The 21,056-nt window shown below is 39.6% G+C and overlaps 3 protein-coding genes across 3 annotated transcripts in view; 2 read left to right on the forward strand and 1 right to left on the reverse strand.

The window, feature by feature from the left end:
- The window catches only part of LOC134846684 (tyrosine-protein kinase SRK2-like), a 31,164-nt gene extending 29,507 nt beyond the window's left edge, over window positions 1–1,657 (forward strand). Inside the window, exon 2 of the mRNA XM_063864069.1 lies at window positions 1,464–1,657. Coding sequence (XP_063720139.1) covers window positions 1,464–1,657 — 194 coding nt within the window. The remainder of the gene's footprint in view (window positions 1–1,463) is intronic.
- A 118-nt stretch (window positions 1,658–1,775) lies between these two features.
- On the reverse strand, window positions 1,776–4,611 carry LOC134846685 (uncharacterized). The gene is made up of 2 exons (XM_063864070.1): window positions 3,852–4,611; window positions 1,776–1,801 (listed from the first exon to the last, which is right to left on the reverse strand). The coding sequence occupies exons 1-2, from the start codon at window positions 4,609–4,611 to the stop codon at window positions 1,776–1,778; spliced, it is 786 nt and encodes a 261-aa protein (XP_063720140.1).
- A 3,324-nt stretch (window positions 4,612–7,935) lies between these two features.
- Window positions 7,936–21,056, forward strand: part of LOC134846686 (acetylcholine receptor subunit alpha-like) — a 33,418-nt gene continuing 20,297 nt past the window's right edge. Inside the window, exon 1 of the mRNA XM_063864072.1 lies at window positions 7,936–8,095. Within this exon, the coding sequence (XP_063720142.1) occupies window positions 7,936–8,095 (160 nt within the window). The remainder of the gene's footprint in view (window positions 8,096–21,056) is intronic.

Below are 21,056 nucleotides of genomic sequence, written 5' to 3' on the forward strand. Positions count from 1 at the left end.
TGATGTCGTAAACACCCAGGAGCGCCATAAAAACACTATGTAACATTCGTCTACTGCAGTCACACATGAGGCTTAAAAAAATAGGCCCTATAACCATTGGCTCAAGAGTCAGGGACACTATCTCTTGTGTTTTTGTACCTCAAATCAGTCGGAGCCAATTCGGTTCGCTTGTGACATGAGACTACGACCCGTTACAGCTTAAAGGCTACTACTAAAATATCCCCCCACTCTAGAATTAGAAACGTCCCCATACTTAGGTCTCTAGATACCCAAAATACATGAACGCCGTTAAAAACCGGATTGGAACAATCCGTTAAGTTACTTTTTATTAGACAGTGGAACTTTGATCCATTTCAGATGGATCAACCTAAAACTCGCCTTACCTCAACATAACAATTATAAAACACACTCTAGAAATTTAAATTAGTACTCACATTGTAGCACGCTCAAGAACCAGGAAGTAAATAAGTCGGTGAGCAACTCAAGAATCAATAAAGTAACTAAAATGAGTTTAATGTTAGTCAGTTTTAATAACAAGAACAAGTTTTTACTCTAGACTGTAAGTTCTCGTGAACCATTGGGACACTCTAGCTGTCCACCTTTCCACCGAAGGTTCACTCTAGTCCAGTTTAGAATAATACTCCAATCACAACAATCCAGTTCGTGGGAATGCGCTCGTCTCTGTTTTAGATGGGACAGCTCTACTCTCGATTATTATTGCTACTGAAATTGCGAATAGCAATTTCCCACTGATTTTTCTAGCAACTTTCCCGCGATTGTCACTCGATCGTTCTGACTTCTCTTTTTTGATTTTCAGTTATCGCGAGAAAATCGTGCATGACAGGTTCCATTCGAAATTTTGAAAAATTTAATTTCACTCCAAAATTAAGTGCTTTTTGCTTCTCTCAAGGTCAAACTTCCAAATATGACCGACTGGCACATTCCCTCGAACGACCCAAAGTTAGGATAGTCAGCCAATAAAATCATTTAGGCCGAAAAAAAGCAAAAAAACTAAGTTAAAGAAACATTTACGAAGTCAAGGCCAGTAGAATAACGAATTGAAAGAATAAATGAAAACATAAAAAGCAACTACTAAGAAAACTGCATACAGTAAAAAAAAATCTAAGATGTGGCAACTGAGTCGACATAAATTAAGCAGACAAGAACTTAGCCGATTTTTTAAACGGAATATTTCCCGTTTGAAGAAAATAATTAGGTGCTGGCCAGATTCGAACCCAGGACCTGTACCGTCCCAGGCGTATTCGTTAATTTCAGACAAAAGTGCCGGAGACGCTTAGAAACTTAAAATCTTTATGAACCAAGATACAAAGTGATTCAAGTCATTCCGTAAACAAGTTGTTAGCCCGAAAAAAGTCTATATTCCGATGTGAAAACAACCCACATGCATAACTTGATATTTATCTGGTGAATTACGATTTCTTCAAAAATATTGCTTTATTTAGGTATGTCCAACCGCGAGGTAATGGAACAAGTTGAACATGGATATCGAATGCAGGCTCCAGATAACTGCCCGGAACATCTTTATAAGATTATGCGGGCCTGTTGGAACGCTGATGCGCAGCGACGTCCCACTTTCGAGTACCTCTTCAGGGCACTTTCTGAATTCACGGCCATCGCTGAGAAGCAGTATGGGTGAAGGAAACACAAACATAGAAAAAGTTCCGGGTATCAAACGGAAACGAAAAGTACGAAAAAATAAATCGTAACCACCAAGCAACTTATGACAAGCAATTAATATTTTCTTTTAAGCCTCGTCACAGATAAAGCTTAATGTTTTTACCTGAAAAAAAATCGCGATTAATCGATTGATGTCGAATTTTTCATTTCCAAATCTTTTTTTGTAAATAATAGTAAATTATGAAAGAGGCCCTTGCGTTTAGGTACGGTCGTGCACAAGCTGGGTACGGCCCATACCAGCATTATATAAAAACATCAAAAAACAATATTACAGGAATTGAGTCAAGTCAGCATTTAATGCATTGTCATTATAGGTATTTACTTCAAACGTACCTACTCTACAACAGCACTAATTGAAGACCAAATATTGTCTATGAATTGCGTCTTACGCAGTGATCTGCAACCCCGTAAACAAATGATAGCGCTCCTGAGCAGCGCGAACCTTTTCTTAGTTTTCATATATTTTATTGTTTCTGCGTAGCTTTCATGCTTTTTTTCACTAAGTTTTTCAGCTATGCGCTACAATGTCCGAGGAGCTGCTGGTGCGGCACCACCATTACAGCCAAAAATGAGCGGGCAGAAGCTGCTCTGTTCGACTTGTAGAACTTTCTGTTGGTATTTTGAGTTTTTTAGTCATTCGTGGTATTTATGGGCGTCTTTCAGTAGTCTTCTTGAAGTTTTCGTTTCGCAAAAACTAAGGATTTTTAGGGTTTCAAAATTTTACATCTAAATATTTTGAGAACGCGTTTAAATTGTAATTTCAAACAATCGTTTTCGCACATTTTGTGCATCTTCAGGTTTTAAAAATTCTAAACTATCTGTACAAAATGATCAAAGATCATAAAAAGTGTCACACACATCATTACTACAAAGTTTTAAAAAATCAACCAATCAAAACTTTACAAATATCACTGAAATTATTTAACAACTATTATGTAACATTTTAAAACATTTTGTCACAAATTTCTGAGAGTTTTCTTCATTTTTATTTTCACATTTTCGTTTTGTGGCTAATTTTTATGCTAACATGTAAGTTGTTTCAAAATTTTGTTGTTTTAGCCAGAATTTTTCGATTCTGGAACTATAGCCTTAGTGTCAGCTCCCTACTTCTAAACTCGTCGCGCGTGTTAAATGCCGGTCTCTCTTTCCTAATGTGCAGCGCCTCTAATGTAAGTAACTTGATGCTGCTGGACGCCTGGTCGATTATTTTCCAATTAAACTCAGACTTACCACGCTCACTACCACACTGCCTTATATGCTGTCCAACTGGGGTATCCTCTTTTCGGTGTTCCTCAATCCTTGAGGTGAGATGTCGGACCATCTGGCCAACATAGATGGACTTGCACCCACAACATTCAAGTCTGTACACCACTTTTGATTTCAGTTCACTGGAAAAGGAGGATTTTAGAGCGGGCATACAAGTTTTCAATTTCCTCGTCGTGAATATTATCAGCGCATTGGTGTTATCGCGCACTTTTTTGCTAATATCTGACTGTGATTCCCCCTGTAGTGGACCATCAAGATGGGTGGTGAATCACTGCTATAATCACAGGGCTTCTTTTTCTCAGCCATGTTCTTTTTGCTTTTTCCCTCGCTGATGATCTTTTCAAGGGCATGGGATGCAACCCGCGACGACCAACTTTCCGGATATTGGTTATCCAACCACTGCTCATGGTTGATTTTCATGGCTTTATCATATTCTTCCCATGTTGACGTACTGCGGAAAACCCGGTGAACATTTCCTTCAATCTTACTTCTCTTGTACTGAAGGGGGGCGCAGCTTCTAAAATTGAGTATTGAACCTGTATCTGTTGGTTTTTGATACCACCCACAGTTAATTTTCCTGCTTTTGTCAATACTAATTTGTAAATCCAAAAATGCCAAAGTTCCGTTTGTGTTTGGTGTCTCTATTAAGAACTGTAAATTTGGATGTAGTAAGTTTGCAGCCCGTAGCACTTTTTCAGGATCACCCTTCACTGTTCTCACTATATCATCAACGTAACGGAGAAACAATTTAGATTGTTGCCCTGACTTATTTTTCTCCCTTATTGCGATGCATTTTCTGCAGTACCAGACGGTTTCACTTATATTTCGATACTCATCATCTGATATATCACCGCATTTTACGTGATACCAGTTCAAACAGCATTCACATTCTACACTTTTTGACCTGTACGTGACTTTCTTATTGCACTCGGGACATATTCCGTGAAGATCTTTCTCGGGCAAAAACATTTCGGGAATATCCCTTGATAGTGCAGTTTTGTACTGCTTCAGCCAAAGATTAGCTAAAATAACGGCAAGAGATGCCCCCGTTGCCAAACCATCTTTCTGAACGTACCATATTTCATTGCACTTGAAATGGACTTGACTAACTGCCATGTTCAACAGTCTCTTCATGGTTTTCCTAGCAATTGATGGTGGTTCATCTTGCTCATACAGTTTTCTCAGAGCTATGTCTATCGCTTCTTTTAGTGGAACATTTGTGTACAAACTCTTCACATCTAGAGATATCAAGTTTTCATTGGGCTCAAGATTGGTGCTCTCTAAGATTTCTCTCGCATCTAGTAAGTTGGTTTCGATGTTTGCGCCCTCAATTTTCTCGAAAAATTTAGCAAGAACCTTGTTCAAGTTATAATAAGAGCTACCAGGCAAGGAGAGGACCGGTCTTAATGGGGTATTCACTTTATGCACTTTCGCCAACCCATAAAGCCTGGCGGGCTGCCCCCCAGTAGACCTCATCCTTGTGTAGAGACTCTCATTTATTTCATCTTTTTTCCTCATAGCCAACAACTCCTTATTGAGATCTCTTTCTATCTTCAAAACAATCGCATCACTTGTTCCTTTACTTTTGCTGAATCGATTTGAATCTAATGTATCCGACAACTTGTTCTCGTAGGTGTCCTTTCTCATTACACAAAATACGGTACCGCAACTAAACCATTACTCTTCAGATGCTTTCGGGCCTTCTCAACGCCTTTGTCAGAGGCGCTTTCGGGCCTTCTCAACAGGCGCTGCACATTAGGAAAGAGAGACCGGCAATTAACACGCGCGACGAGTTTAGAAGTAGGGAGCTGACACTACGGCTATAGTTCCAGAATCAAAAAATTCTGGCTAAAACAACAAAATTTTGAAACAACTTACATGTTAGCATAAAAATTAGCCACAAAACGAAAATGTGAAAATAAAAATGAAGAAAACTCTTAGAAATTTGTGACAAAATGTTTTAAATTGTTACATAATAGTTGTTACATAATTTCAGTGATATTTGTAAAGTTTTGATTGGTTGAATTTTTAAAACTTTGAAGTAATGATGTGTGTGACACTTTTTATGATCTTTGATCATTTTGTACAGATAGTTTAGAATTTTTAAAACCTGAAGATGCACAAAATGTGCGAAAACGTTTGTTTGAATTTACAATTTTAACGCATTCTCAAAATAAGGATTTTTAATTACTATACATTAAATGGGTCCATTCACAACAAATGCACCAATATGGTTTCACTTTCTGAGATAAATTTGCTAGAAAAAATAGATCTGCAACTGCTGGAATATAAAAAGTTAGAATGATAAAACTAATTTAACTTTAAAAAAAGCAAAAAAAAATAGAGACTTTCGACCAAAATGGCGCGCCAAAATGCGTCGAATTTTATTATACCATCGGACTGGGAAGATTGACCGTTTTAGCGGATCAGCTGTACAAATTGGGCAATAAGGCAAAATAGGAATGATCAGTTTGGCGTGATAAATTTTAAAAATTCGTTCCAAAATAAAGACACGTCACGACTTTGAGACTTCGCCACAACTTAAAATATGAAAAAACAGAAGAACAAAATTCGTTGAAACAGACGAGAGGAACGAGAAATGGCAACGAACAAAGAAATTATAGTGGTTGACGTTAACGGAAGACCATTCCGAATTGTAATCATATTACTGTACAATCGTTACCGAAGATTTCCTGAGAAACAGGAAGGGTGTGGTGTGCCAGTCGGTCATATTTGAAAGTTTGACCTTGAGCAATGCGAACAACAAGATTTTGGGGTCGAATGGAATTTTTCAAAAATTCGAATTGGACATGTCATGCTCGAGTTTCTCGCGACAACTGAAAATACCAAAAAAATAAGATCAGAACGACCGAAAAATAATCGCGGGAAAGTGGTCAAATTTAGCAGCGGGAAATTGCTATTCGCAATTTCCGATATTTAATTTGAAGAGAGTAGAGCTGGCTTAATTGTGACAAGAGACAGAAAGTAATCGCGAGCTAAAGAACATCGATATTCAGTTGGACCAGAGTGAGCCTTCAGTGGAAAGGTAGACAATCGAAGTCTCCCAATGGTCCAGACCAAAAATCAATTCTCCAGCTAGAACTTGTTCGCTTAGAATTTATTGAATCAAACTTAATTCCCTATTTATTCTCAAGTTGTATATTAATTTAGTTACCTCAAATTCTCGAGTGTGCCGATGTGTGAGTACTCAATTTAGTTTTCCTGAGTGTGTTTTATGATTGTCATGTTGAGGTAAGGAGAGTTTTAGGTTGATCCATCTAAAATGGATCAAATTTCCACTGTCTAATGAAGAGTAACTGTGCGGACTGTTCCGACCCAGTTTTTAACGGCGTTCGCTTATTTTGGGTATTTTGAGACCTAAGTATGGGGATGTTCTTATTTTTCTAGAGTGGAGGTATTTTGGTAGTGGCCTTTAAGCTGTAACGGGTTTTTAGTCTCATGTCGCAAGTGAACCGAATTGGCTCCGACCGTTCGAGGTAGAAAATTACAAGAGATAGTGTCCCTGACTCTTGAGCTAATGGTTATAGGGCCTATTTTTCTTCGACCTCATATGTGACTGAAGTTGGCGACTGTTACATGGGACGAACGACTTCACCAGCCTTCCGGAAGAACGACAAGACTGTTCTTCGTCCGGATTCCAGAATCAGGAAGGGTCTCGGAAAGAGGACTGTAACTCTTTAATTTAACAATTTTGAGCTTCCGGTTATGTCCTGAAATGAATTAAAAACATCTAAATTCATTTTCAGATACTGAAAAGCTAGGAGTTGAGGGAAAGGGTTGATCCAACTCTGATAGGATTGATGATTTTTATCTACTGAACAAAAACAATAGTAATATGATGAATAAGTAGTAGCTCTGTTTTTAGGAGTGACCTCGTGGTCTGGGGATACTGAGACCCAGCCATGAGCTCACTACTTTTGCATGTAGCTAAGTTAATATGAGGGTTCTGGACGATAGCCCGAAACAGTAACGAGTTTGTCGACCCGATGTTCAAAGGACCACACAAAGAAGTGGCTTTGCAGAGACGGTTAAAAGCATGTAGAGCTGTGTTCAGACGCTAGCCAGTCGTTTTACAACCTAGCTTATTTTCCGTCGATATGTACATCCGGATGTTACAAAAATAAGGGCACTTTTGAATGCAAAAGCTAATTATTCATACAAAAAGTATGACTCGAGGTAATCTAAAAATTAAATTTGCATGCCAAGATTTTTCAAAATTGAGGTTGCTTTTTTCATTTATTTCTTTTTAATCTAAACGCTTTAATTTTCTCATAAGGCTAAAACACCGCACAAACGTTAGCTCGTTCAGCAATATATAGAGCCGATGATGTGCAAAAGCCGATACCCAGTGCACTTCGTGGATCAAGCCTTCTCAGTACCGAAAAGTCTAAGATTACAAAGAATTTCGGAAAAATCTTACGAGTTGCTATGTAAGATGTTCGCAGCAGTTCCGGGAAGAACCAAAGTTGAGTTAGAGCCGATACTGGGCAAGAGATTCATGGTATATGCTAGTGGGAATTTTAGCGATTTCGAAAGTCAGAAACAGAGAGGATCAACAGCGACAGATTACAATGCAGTAGATGAAAACGACGAAATCCACCGAGTGATAATGGAAGTGGAACTACTGCTGGAAGCGTCGGGAAAGCGTAATTGGAGGAGCATCATGTTGAATTTCCATGCCATTGCTCACTACAAACATGGTGGTATCCCGGGCGCAGTAATCTGGTGTTGATCTGGGACTCTGGAGAGCTGCTCTCCATGGGTTTACCAGATTCATCACAGCCCATAAAGATAGTGATTGTTGGAGTTATGACGGCAAGTCGATAGCTGGAAGTGTAATGTCTACAAAATTTAGATCTTTTCGAGACAATGTGCAAAATCTTGAGCACTCCGATGGAAGTGAAGAAGATATAGACCAGAAGACGACTGATTCCGTGGTTTAGAGCCAACATGACTGCATGGTTGTACGAGTATGCCAAGAAGCATATGTCTAAGCATAGCAGAGTGTACAGTGCGTATCAGCTGGACATTGGAGCAGGAGCTTTCAAGCGAGCTTCTGTAACTCATCGGAATGCAGTGACCACCGCAGTGAAAAAGAGTTCCAGAGCAAGTGAGTGTGACGGGAGAGAAAGAGAAGAATTGTTGAAGGAATACCTGGAGAGAAACGTGACGTTGTGCCTCCACAATAGCTTCTGCAGAAATAGGGAAATTAACGTAGATCCTCTACCTTGATGTAAACAAAGGGTAGAAGAGCAGAGGTGTTGGAGGACTGCTTCCAATAGCGTCAGAATCGCCACCGACGTGTTGCAAGACACTGAAATTGAAAGTGCAGAGTCAGTGTCGCAGGAGGAGGAGATGGAGCAATGACAATGAGCTGGAAAACAAGATGCAAAAAGTTGGAAGATTCGAAAAATTTAGAAGTTTTAGAACCTCTAAGCGACGAAAAACCAGAAGAACTGAGCAAAGAAGTGAACGAAGAAGTAACAAAGGAGAAGATGTTAAAACTCAGAATTTTTTTGTGTGAGAAAAACTCAACTGAGAAACTAGCCATTAAGCTTGCAATTGAAACTGAATGAAAGAAAACTTTTAGTTGGTTTTTGAAGTTAAGAATGTGTTGCATTTATAAGCTTGCATTGTATTTTTAGCTAGTAGCTTTAGCGACACATACTATTTGTTTAGAGAGGCTTGAGTGAAGAGTATAAAATTTTTTCTAGCCTGCATGATTGTTTTTAATCAACTAAGATGACTGATCATTTTGTGGTGATATGAAGGGCTTGGGTAATCTCTTGCAGAAGGAGATTATTTCTTTGTTCCTTCTAATCGCTAAATTGCTTATTTTTAATACTCAGAACCAATCACCACTAAATTTTCGAAGGGAAGAAGCATAGTAGGATAATTTGTTGGTTGGCAGGAGCGCTCTGCATCCCAACACCTTTTAAACCTAGGAGAAGAAGTCTTAAATCGAGACATTGGCATCAAAAGTCAAAAAAGACGTTTTTATCTTAAGTCATATCTTCAAAAAGGCAGATTAGTCAAAGAATTTGGAAGGCTATAACAGTGTAGTATGATGCCATTTGTATTCTGCAGTGAGTCGATGTGATGTAGATAAAAATGATCTCAAGGGTTTTGTAAAATCTGTTTGATGGCACTGTACCATTTTGATGATAACTACGAGACTCAATGAGGACCTTGAACGGCCTGTCCGGAGAGTATGTGACATTCGATCAGAACGGCGCCAAAATGCGTCAAACTGGCAAGATTGACCGTTTTAGTGGATCAGCTGTACTAATTGGACAATTCGGCGAATTAGGAATGGTCAGTGTGGCCTGACGTAATAAAATTTAAAACTTCGTTCCAAAATAAAAACACGTCACGACTTTGAAGTTTCGCTACAGCTTAAAATCAGAAAAAAAACAGAAGAGCAAAATTCGTTGAAACAGTCAAGACGAACGAGAAATAGCAACGAACAAAGAAATAGTAGTGGTTGAAGTTAACGGAAGATCATTCCAAATTGTAACGAAATTACTGTAAAATCGTTACCGAAGATTTCCCGAGAAACAGGAAGGGTTTTGGGACGACTTCACCATCCTTCCGGAAGGACGTCAAGGTTGTTCTTGGTCCGGACTCCAGAATCCGGAAGGGTCTCGGGAAGAGGAGTTTAACTCTTTAATTTAACAATTTTTAGCTTGTGGTTATGTCCTGAATTGGAATAATAACATCTAAATTTGTTTTCAGATACTGAGAAGCTAGGAATTGAGGGAAAGAGTTGATCCAACTCCAATGTGAATGATGATTTTTATCTACTGAACAAAAACAATAGTAGTATTATAAATAAAGAGTAGCCCCGTTTTTAGGAGTGACCTCGTGGTCTGGGGATACTGAGACCCAGCCATGAACTCACTACTTTTGCATCTAACTAAGTTAATCTGAGGGCTCTGGCCGATAGCCCAGAACAGTAACGATTTTGTCGAGCCGATGTTCAAAGGACCACACAAAGAACTGGCTTTGGCAGAGACGGTTAAAAGCATGTAGAGCTGTGTTTAGACGCTAGCCAGTCGTTTCACAACCTAGCTTTTTTTCTGTCGACATCTTCTTCTGGAGGTTACAAAAATTAGGGCACTTTTGAATGTAAAAGCTATTTATTCATACAAAAAGTATGACTCAAGGTAGTCTAAAAATCAAAATTGCATGCCAAGATTTTTCAAATTGAGGTTGCCCTTTTCATTTAATTCTGCTTAATCTAAACACTTTTATGTTATCAGAAGGCTAAACACCGCACAACCGTTAGCTCGTACAGCAATATATAGAGCCAGTAGCCGTTCGAACACAAATATGGCGAAGTTGTGTCAAAGGAAATTTTGACGATAAGGGTACGCTTGTTAGAAGGCCCGGGACGGTATTTTACAGACAAGCTGGTCAAGCTGCGATACTCCCCCTTTACGCAAACACGCAAACCAGGTTGTAAGCGCTTTCATCTTTTTTTCTGTTATTTGTTTTTTCAATCCTTTTTTCTTTTCTTTACAATCCAATTTTCAAGCTATTTTGTCTCTTGCTCGCATTTTTTGTACCCTGTTCAGTGAACGTCCAGTCCAAAGTGCCTACCCAAGTGGAGCAGAAAACTTGTAAGAGTCACATCAAGGACCAAGAACTGCAGCTGATCGTACAGAGGTGCAAAAGCTCATCAAGACATCCAAAATAGAAGAAGTAAGAAGTAAGCAAGGAATTAAACAATTCGAAATATTTAAGAGTATAGGCAAAATATCTGCCACCATTAGCTGCTTTTCAGACAAGAAAACAAGAAGAGTACTTACTCCTGTTGTTGTCTTGGAGCTAACAATAATCATTTAACCGAAATAAGTGAAAGACAAAAAACCATACCACCGCTCTATTATCGAACAAAAGAAAATCCGAAAATCAACACTGAAAACGCACGGAAGCCACGGTACCTCAGGTCTAGATGCGTGCGAATGAAGAAGGATGGTAACTCACATCAACCAGACATCGATTGAGCTTTGCAAAACAATTGCAATTCTACCCTTCACAATTGCTAGTAAAGCTCTCCCCCATGAAAACCTAGCGTCATCTAGCTAGTGTCGTCTGATAACTCTTGACATAAATCCAGGGGTAAGGCCTTTAGGTATAAGCGAGGTTATGAGACAAATAATTGGCAATATAATCACCCATTGTATAAAATTATATCCTATAGTACTGGGCGAAAACCCTCCAATTCTTCTTAGGCCAGAAGTGCGGAATCGAGTATGCTATTCACAGCTTGAGAAACGAGTTTGGGAAACCGGAAAAGGACGCCATACAACTCATTGATGCAAAAAAAGCCTTCAACTTGCTCAATGGAGAATTTGCTCTAAAAATGTCGAAGTCCTTTGCCGGGCACTAAAATATGCGCTGGTCAGTTCATTTGAACATCCCTCAAAACTATATGTCAACAGCGTGGTTCTGAAACCTATCGGAGGCACCACGCAAGGCGATCCCCTCGCAGTGGCTGTGTACGGAATGGGTATAATCCCACTGATCGAGCTCCTGCAAACACCAAATGTCATATAAAATTGGAACGAAGATGACGGAAGCGCTGCTGGTGATCTTATGATTCTCCGTGTGGCAATAATCGACAACCTGGATGTGAACGCAGAGGCTTTCGGCTGCAATGTGAATCCTTCCAAGTGTCAACTCATAAAAAGAAAAACTGTCGTGAATCTGCCAAATAGGTAATTGAAGGCTTTGAAACTTTTATGGTAGATGGTTTTAGAGTCCTTGAATTGTTTAAAAGAACACCAAAAGCATGCGATAAAAACATGGCAAATGGAATGGAAAAGACAACTACCCTGACAAAAGCGTTCTAAAATAGCTAAAACATCGCCACACAATGTATATTCCTGCTACATAAATGATATTCAAAATAAATTAAACTTCCTAACCAGAACAACTCCGGAAGCATTTTGGAACCTGGAAAAAAATGAGAAAAATGTAAAATGCTACTACTTTTTAGTATTTTTGGTAAAATCCATTTAACCGATCAAAATTGCAGCTTTTTTGTACTAGCAATGCAAATGGGAGGATAAGACCTCTGCAGTAACACGGATTTTCCATCATTTATGAGTCGTCACGAACCATTTGTAATCCATTGGAAAATGATGACCTGGGAAGAGTTGAAACGGAAGAAAGTCAGATAAATAGAAACGTCAAAACTGGGAGACAGAACATCACACTCTCAAAAAAGGCTAAAAATATGGAAAATTACTAATTAGAAAAAACTAACAGACAATCTAGCATCACAGAAAATAGCATCGAACTGGCTAAGCTTCCTACCCTTAAAAAGTACAATTTTTCCTCAATAAATCAGAGTTTTAAGATGGCTTACATCTGAGATATGGATGGGAACCACCAAACACTCCACATACATGTCCATGTGGACAACCGTTTACACTGACCCACTCTCTACACTACCCCAAAGGTGAATACAATCACCCAAGACATAATGAAGTTCTTGATACCTTTGCCGCACTACTGGACGAAGTATGCATGATGTTGAGACAGAGCCGAAACTTCAATGGGTGGAAGGAAAATCTCTCACAACAAAACAAACACTACTGAAGATGACGCTCGACTGAAAAACAAGGCGAATGGACACTGGGGAGGCCTACTCAGCCGAATTTTTTCGAGGTAGGACTTTTCAACCCCCGTGCTAAATCCTGCCCTAAGAAAATAACTGACGCCCACAAATATTACGAGAGTGTGAAAACCTTAAAATAACAACAAAGAATCCTGGATGTGGAACAAAGCAGCTTTGCTCCACTAAATTTTGGGTGAACTGGAGGAGCACTATCAGGCTCTACAAAAACCGTTCAAAAACTAGCAGACAAAATTTGGAAGATACGGAACGAATCATTTTCCGACACAATAAACTTTGCAAGAACCCATATAAATTTTGCACTACCGAAGAATGCATTCCATCGCCTCAGAGGGCGCAGCAAATTTGAATTTCATACACGTAGAAACGTCTATCAGTGCTATAATTGATGAGAGTAGATTTTAATCGACAATTCTTTGGATTCTACAAAATCGACTTTATTTATAAAACTTTGCCTATGTGCTTAGATGGCGTTAATATGGCCCTATCTATGTTGTGCACGGACCGTCGCATGAAGGAAGGGGCCATTTTGATTGACCCGCTTTTTTCCTAATAAATCAATTGAAGTAAGAATCTTCCGTCATAAAGCTGTCAATGCTGTAATCGCTAGCCTGAATATTGAAACAATTAAGGGAATAGTTGTGCAATTCGACAAAAAGGCTCAGCAGTCTTAATCAATTGAACCGTACGTGTGCCATTCCCCCGGATGGAACAGCCGAACCCTTCAAAGCCCTCTGAAATTGACGTTCATTGTCTGAATGTTGTTTTCTACACCGAGCGGAGGCTCAGTTTACTCCAGAATTTTGAAATTCTATTTTTTCTTTTGGGAATGGAATAATTCTGAGAAACGCTAAAAAAGGTCAATTTGGCGATGCAAACGTGCCAAGAAAGTGAAACTGCAAGATGCAGTGGGGTGTTCGAGACAATTCTGAACCCCCCGAGCAGTAGAGTTTATGAGGTAACGACGTGATTTTTGGGAGAGGTAGGATTTAGAGGTTTGGTGCCCATAGACAACTTCAACAAAAAACAACCTCATTTAAGCTTCTCTAATGCCCTGAAAGCATTTAATTTAACTCAATTTTGGTTTGCTATTTGAGAGCTTGAGTAATTGGGGCGAGGAAAGAGCACGGAGAAGCAGCACGGAGAAAAACATGGAAAAAATTGAGAAAAAAATTTTTTCGACCAAATTTTTCGCAATTTTTGGATTTCGTCATAATTTTTTGGAGATCAAAATTTTGCTTTTTGGAATAAAGCGCAAAAATTTTGCACTAGAGGTTGGCTAGCATAGCAAGCTCATTTACAACAAAAAATTTGAAGCAACCCTCGAGGTAATTCTGTGGAAATGCATAAAAACTTTAATATCGGAAAAGTAAAGGAATTGAAGGGTCCAAATCCGACAGTTTTCGACCAAATTTTTGTTTCTAAACCTTTTTAGGTCTAGTTTTTTCGTTTTTAGTACTGTTCGGTGCTACTGTGCTCGTTTCAAAAATCTTCCAGCTTTTTCAACAAGATTTGTTAAAAAAAACTTTTGAAAAATTATATAGAAAAAGAAGAAAGGCCAATTGAACAAGCTCACTTTCGCTGATTTCTCAAAGGTTATTTTATCGATTGGAAAAATTTTGGTACCATAAATAAGTGTTTTTGCTCATTTGTCTGTTTCTGAACCATTTTTTGGTTAATATGTTTGAAAAAAAAAATTATCAGTTTGAAGGGCCCAAATTTAAGGAACTCTCCAAGCAGAAATTTTTGATGAATTTTTAATCTATCCGACAAAGAAGATTGACCGGCTCAAACAACATTGCTTGTCCGGAGTCAGTTAAGCCCCTTAACAACCCTCCTTTGTCAAAAATTGTCAATGAACCCTCCGAAGTAGTTGAAAGCAACCGTTCGGAGTAAATGTAGTTTTTTTCAAAACGTTTTGACTTCATCCGGAGACACTTTTGAGGCAAAAAATGATTTTTCGAAAATATTAGAAAACCCTTCGGAGGAACCCTCTGGAGTGTAATGAGCCCCTTAATAATCCTCTTTAGTAATTTTGAGAAGCAAACTAAGTGCATTAGAAACCCACCAAAGTGTTTCTCTAACGTAAGCTAAGCGTCTTAGCGTCTAAGTACTCTCAGAACTAACCCTTCGAGTTAACTGAAGCCCCTTAACAACCCTCTTTAGCGGAATACAAACAAGCCGTCCGAAGTAATTCATGTACAACAAAGACCCAATTGGAACTGAAGTAGAAGTTCGATCACCTTTGGGGCAAGTATATTGGCAGTAAATAGACAAGTTGATCTGGAGATTCATGATCAACTTTGGATTCTAAATCGGGTTTCATCAAAGCACCCGATAACTATTTTAGGTTTGTTTTGGTTGAGTGGTGGCCTTGGGCTACATAGTAGGAAAGCTCGAATAATCCGGGAACACCTAGAAGAAGACCTTGGTAAACGTATTTGGGAATGGAATAATTCTGAGAAACGCTAAAAAAGGTCAATTTGGCGATGCAAACGTGCCAAGAAAGTGAAACTGCAAGATGCAGTGGGGTGTTCGAGACAATTCTGAACCCCCCGAGCAGTAGAGTTTATGAGGTAACGACGTGATTTTTGGGAGAGGTAGGATTTAGAGGTTTGGTGCCCATAGACAACTTCAACAAAAAACAACCTCATTTAAGCTTCTCTAATGCCCTGAAAGCATTTAATTTAACTCAATTTTGGTTTGCTATTTGAGAGCTTGAGTAATTGGGGCGAGGAAAGAGCACGGGGAAGCAGCACGGAGAAAAACATGGAAAAAATTGAGAAAAAAATTTTTTCGACCAAATTTTTCGCAATTTTTGGATTTCGTCAAAATTTTTTGGAGATCAAAATTTTGCTTTTTGGAATAAAGCGAAAAAATTTTGCACTAGAGGTTGGCTAGCATAGCAAGCTCAATTACAACAAAAAATTTGAAGCAACCCTCGAGGTAATTCTGTGGAAATGCATAAAAACTTTAATATCGGAAAAGTAAAGGAATTGAAGGGTCCAAATCCGACAGTTTTCGACCAAATTTTTGTTTCTAAACCTTTTTAGGTCTAGTTTTTTTCGTTTTTAGTACTGTTCGGTGCTACTGTGCTCGTTTCAAAAATCTTCCAGCTTTTTCAACAAGATTTGTTAAAAAAAACTTTTGAAAAATTATATAGAAAAAGAAGAAAGGCCAATTGAACAAGCTCACTTTCGCTGATTTCTCAAAGGTTATTTTATCGATTGGAAAAATTTTGGTACCATAAATAAGTGTTTTTGCTCATTTGTCTGTTTCTGAACCATTTTTTGGTTAATATGTTTCAAAAAAAAATTATCAGTTTGAAGGGCCCAAATTTAAGGAACTCTCCAAGCAGAAATTTTTGATGAATTTTTAATCTATCCGACAAAGAAGATTGACCGGCTCAAACAACATTGCTTGTCCGGAGTCAGTTAAGCCCCTTAACAACCCTCCTTTGTCAAAAATTGTCAATGAACCCTCCGAAGTAGTTGAAAGCAACCGTTCGGAGTAAATGTAGTTTTTTTCAAAACGTTTTGACTTCATCCGGAGACACTTTTGAGGCAAAAAATGATTTTTCGAAAATATTAGAAAACCCTTCGGAGGAACCCTCTGGAGTGTAATGAGCCCCTTAATAATCCTCTTTAGTAATTTTGAGAAGCAAACTAAGTGCATTAGAAACCCACCAAAGTGTTTCTCTAACGTAAGCTAAGCGTCTTAGCGTCTAAGTACTCTCAGAACTAACCCTTCGAGTTAACTGAAGCCCCTTAACAACCCTCTTTAGCGGAATACAAACAAGCCGTCCGAAGTAATTCATGTACAACAAAGACCCAATTGGAACTGAAGTAGAAGTTCGATCACCTTTGGGGCAAGTATATTGGCAGTAAATAGACAAGTTGATCTTTGGATTCTAAATCGGGTTTCATCAAAGCACCCGATAACTATTTTAGGTTTGTTTTGGTTGAGTGGTGGCCTTGGGCTACATAGTAGGAAAGCTCGAATAATCCGGGAACACATAGAAGAAGACCTTGGTAAACGTATAAAGATCGAAACACTCGCTTGAAAAAAAATCAGTTTTTCCCTACTCTCGTGCATTTGGGTTGTCCCAGTGTGGGAGAGCTTTTGCTTGGATTAATTTTAAAAACACAGTTTCGATTAGAGGTTGCCTTGGATTACTTAAGAGCACAGCTCGGGCAATCGCAGGAGATATAGAAGAAGACCCCAGCAAAGGCGATAGTGGAAATACACTCACTTGAAACAACCATTGTCCTGGTCTTAGTTCATTTGGTGTGTGTTCAAATTGAGGGAAGTATTTGTCTTTAGGATTAAGTTTTTTCATCCTTACCGAAATCATCACTCCTAATTGGGACAAAGGAGTGCTTGATTTCAAAAGTTGACAAGGATTGGATACATCTACGGCGGTAATTTTATACTGATACGAGGAATCGCTGTCACCTATGGGGTATGTTTTCGTTTTGTCTTTGGTTGTGTTTTCGTTTGGTTCAATTATTGTGCCTTATCTCATCACTGGGCAGACCCGGTTTTTAGTATTGAGCTGAATTTAATTCACAACTTATTAAAAGAAGAATCCATTACAGATATATTCGTTTTGATGATTTTTTTCTGAAACTATGCACAGTCCTCAAAAACGTATGTTTCGTCACGGACTGTTACGTCTGTTATCTTAGGACATGGATCGAAGGGAATTTTCTGTGAGAAGTAACTAAGATACCGAATCTTAGCACAAATAGTACGCGAAAATAAAAGACGAGACTTAGCCAATCGTCTGTAAGCGGTGCATCTGAAGTTTTTGTTGATGACGCAACGAGTGAAAAGAACGTATATAGCGATGAAGGGCGAAGCACCGAGGTCTTGTTGGCAAACGCAACCCAACCGGATTCTTTCGAGGAAGGCAGTCAAACGTTAATCCAACCGGATCGCCACCATCATAGGAATGTTGAAGGATCCGGCGACGACTCTGAGCAGGTCAGAAATGAAGAAATGTTACGGATACGGGGAATTCCAGCAAGAGAAGAGCTGTTGCCTGAAGGCTCGTCTAAGTCGCAGACCCAAAGCGGTACTCGGAAAATTGAGCAACCTTGAAGAAACAAACAAAGTAAGAATGCGTTGATGTCGAGAATAAGACCAACTAGCTTATGCAAAATCACACACCAAATATGATCCGGCTCTGCTGGCTATGAAAACCGATCAATTCCTAGGAAAGAGTATGTAGCGTGCTGCAGGAAATTGAACGACTGCTGAACGATCATGATTAAGCAAGTGCTCACACGATGCCGAAATTAGAGAGCAGATTGGACACTAAGGCACACCTTTTGATGCGAAAACTTGATAAGCTATTGACCAGCAATAAACGAGCAGATTGCTCAGACACGAATGACATGGCACGTAAGCCAAACTATGGCTTTCGAAATTCCAGACACACAGATGCTCCCAGAGACCGAGAACAAACTGACTGTACTCATTTTTGGGATGCAGTAGCTGACGCAAAGAATCGTCGGCACAAAGAGGCGTTATCGAGAGTTAAACACAGTCGAGTAAAGAACGAAGCTATATTAAGAAAAAAAGAGCTTTACAAGACGTTCTTGCAACCACGAAAAAGAAAACAGTGCCAGAAGACGAAATTCCGCTGAATCTGGATGCAGATCCTTTTAACTATCTTAAAGTGGTTTATGGCCCGGCGGATTGGATCGTATTGCAAAAAATTGAACAAGAACTAGCTACCAAAAAAGATGAGAAATGGATGAGGTCAGAACTGGAAAACACGGAACTGCGTGAGAAAATAGACACTCTCCCAGCCTTCAAAGAAGGCTGAGAAAGTAGAAGAAAAAGAAGTACCTAAAAGCTGAGGTGTGAAGTTAATCATTATCCCGGGGAAGCCCTTCGGAATGACCAGAAAAAGTAGCAAAAAAAAAGTCGGTCATATTGGTTGCGGGTCATCAATTGGTCAAAAACTTGCAGGAAACCTCAGAAATCACTTTGGTTCATCTGGATTACTGGCACGAGAAAGACCCGAAGCTAGGTTGCGGAGCGGTGAGAGCGTTACTCACAACAGGCGGAACAAGGTTAATAAGTTTAGTGAACATAACTTCGAAGTCTCTGGCCCTTACCCAATCTCAATGAATTTGGATGGCATTAACTCCCAGAGACCGAGAGGCTCATAAAAGCAATGAGCCTCTCGCAAAGGCTCATAAAAGCAATCGATCAAGTGAGTCGAATCTAGATTGGACAAGAAGAAGTAAAGGTTCGACGCATTGGCCACATTGCCATGCTCGAGGAGTCCACAATGGTTGCGAAACCGATCGAGCAGCACACGTGCAGGATGTATAAGGCAAACAGCTCTCAGTTATGGGCCCGCGGTTGTCAGTGTCATGTCCATTAGCATTTGGCCCGACATGGTATTTGATAGGGTGGACTTGATACCGTATAACATCCGACCAGCCGCGGCCAACAACTTTCAGTTGACGTGAATGGAAGGACACCGATCATCTCGCTGCAACTGGATAGAAGGCATCTGTGCATGAGCCTTCTAGTCGTCGGAAAAAGTCTCCCTTTCACCCAAAACGGACTATGTGTGAGTATTTTGTTGAACACGCAGGCAACACCAGTGACAATACAGCGTAAGAAAAAGCTTGGTTATGTGTTGGCTTTGAACACTCTACATCAGAGTACGGAGAACTTGAAGAACACGCTAACAAAGAGTGTTTAACATAGAGCAAAAATGAGTTAAATCCGACCGACGATGGGATGTCTAGCTGTTCAAACTTCCCGAAAGGCCATCAAATGCAAAGTTAGCAACAAACAAAACAGTCTTACCTAAAATAGAGCATCTCACAGGCAAGATATCAGACAAAGAGCTGGTTTCCCTTAGTGGCCTGTTGAATTGGAACGCAGATGTTTTTTCGAAATGCAAGGCCGACATAGTTGCAATTTCGTAGAACACGAGATTAAAATAGAAAAGGGCTTGGTATCTCACAGGGAAGGAGCTAGGAGAATGACTCAATTCAAGTCAAAAGCATGCAGGGAAGAAATTGAAATGTTGATGCAATGTGATATGATTGAGCCGTCCAAGTCTCCGTGGGCTTGTGGCGTGGTCATGGCTAAGATAAAAGAAGGGAACCTAGGATTTGCTGTGTTTTTTGCTATTTGAAAACCCTAACGCTCAAAGATGCGTATCCGATCCCAAGCGTTGACAAAAATCTCTCAAAATTGGAAGACGCGATTTTCTTCAGGACAATGAATTTGGGCTTTGCATTCTGACAGGTGCATCTTAGGAAGTGGGACCGAGAAAAAAAAAGGCATTGCGTGCAAACGAGGACTGTTCCAGTGGAAGAGGATGCCTTTTGGACTGTTCAACGCGTCAGCCACGTTTCAATGATTGATGGCTAAGGCACTTACGGACGTAAAAAAGAAGTTTGGAAACCTGATAATGTGCTACGTTGACGATGTTGTGATTGCAACACCGACCGTGAAAGATTAATAGGATGGCAGGACGAAGTCTTCACTTGCTTGAAATGCAAACCGTCCAAGTGCGAAAAACTGAGGGATTCCATGAAGTATCTTGGTTCGTTTAGTAAACAAACATGGATTCAGACCAGACCCGGAGGCGGCTGAAGCGGCGCTGACATGGAAAGCGCCGAAAACTGACACCCAGTTATTGAGCTTTCTCGACTTCGCTAATACTAGCGGTAATTCATTAAAGGGTATGCGGACTACATATACCCTATGCAGCAACTTATGAGGAATAAGGGGCAAGAAGTTCAGCTGGAGCGATGAGACTCAAGTCTCCTTCCATAACATCAAACGCGAGCTATGCGAGGCTCCGGTCCTTGACATGCCAACAGTAAAAGAAAAGTTTGCATTGGATACTGACGCATCAGTGGTAGCTATCTCGAGCGTACTCCTCCAAAATCAAGAATGGAATGGAAGAACTCTTCTACGAACCATTGCTTGTGGTAGAAACATTCTAAGCGACACCGAAAAAAAACACGGTACAACAAAGGCAGAAATATTCGTGGTGATCACTTTTGTGAAGGGTTTTTTAGAATGATTATCACTTTAACCTACGCGTTGATAACCGAGCTCTTGTTTGATTGAAAAGATACTCGTTGGTTCAAAGTTTTATCGGTCGCTGAATGAAACGCCTCGATGGCAATCACATGATCATAGAGCACCAGACTCGTCAAAAACATCAAATTAGCGAAAAACTGAGTAGGAAAACTGAACTTTATGAGCGACTGGAAGAGAAACAGGCTAACCAGGCAAAAACAAAAGACAATTTTTCTTTTGTGGATAAAAATACCCACGATAAACTGCCACTCACCAGATGATTGCACAAATCAGGATACCCCATACCAGAACACCCAGAACTTCCCGTTGAAGACGTTGCCGAAATAAAGATTTTGGC

This window comes from Symsagittifera roscoffensis, chromosome 5, assembly GCF_963678635.1.
Source record: "Symsagittifera roscoffensis chromosome 5, txSymRosc1.1, whole genome shotgun sequence".
In the NCBI taxonomy this organism is placed as follows: domain Eukaryota; kingdom Metazoa; phylum Xenacoelomorpha; order Acoela; family Convolutidae; genus Symsagittifera; species Symsagittifera roscoffensis.

Excerpts from the sequence above, each read along its gene's own strand:
- LOC134846685 (XM_063864070.1), bottom strand. The coding sequence starts at position 4,611 with ATGAGAAAGGACACCTACGAGAACAAGTTGTCGGATACATTAGATTCA. Across the intron at positions 1,802-3,851 it reads CAGGTCAAAAAGTGTAGAAT|GTAAAAACATTAAGCTTTAT; the intron begins GTGAATGCTGTT and ends ATTTTTTTTCAG.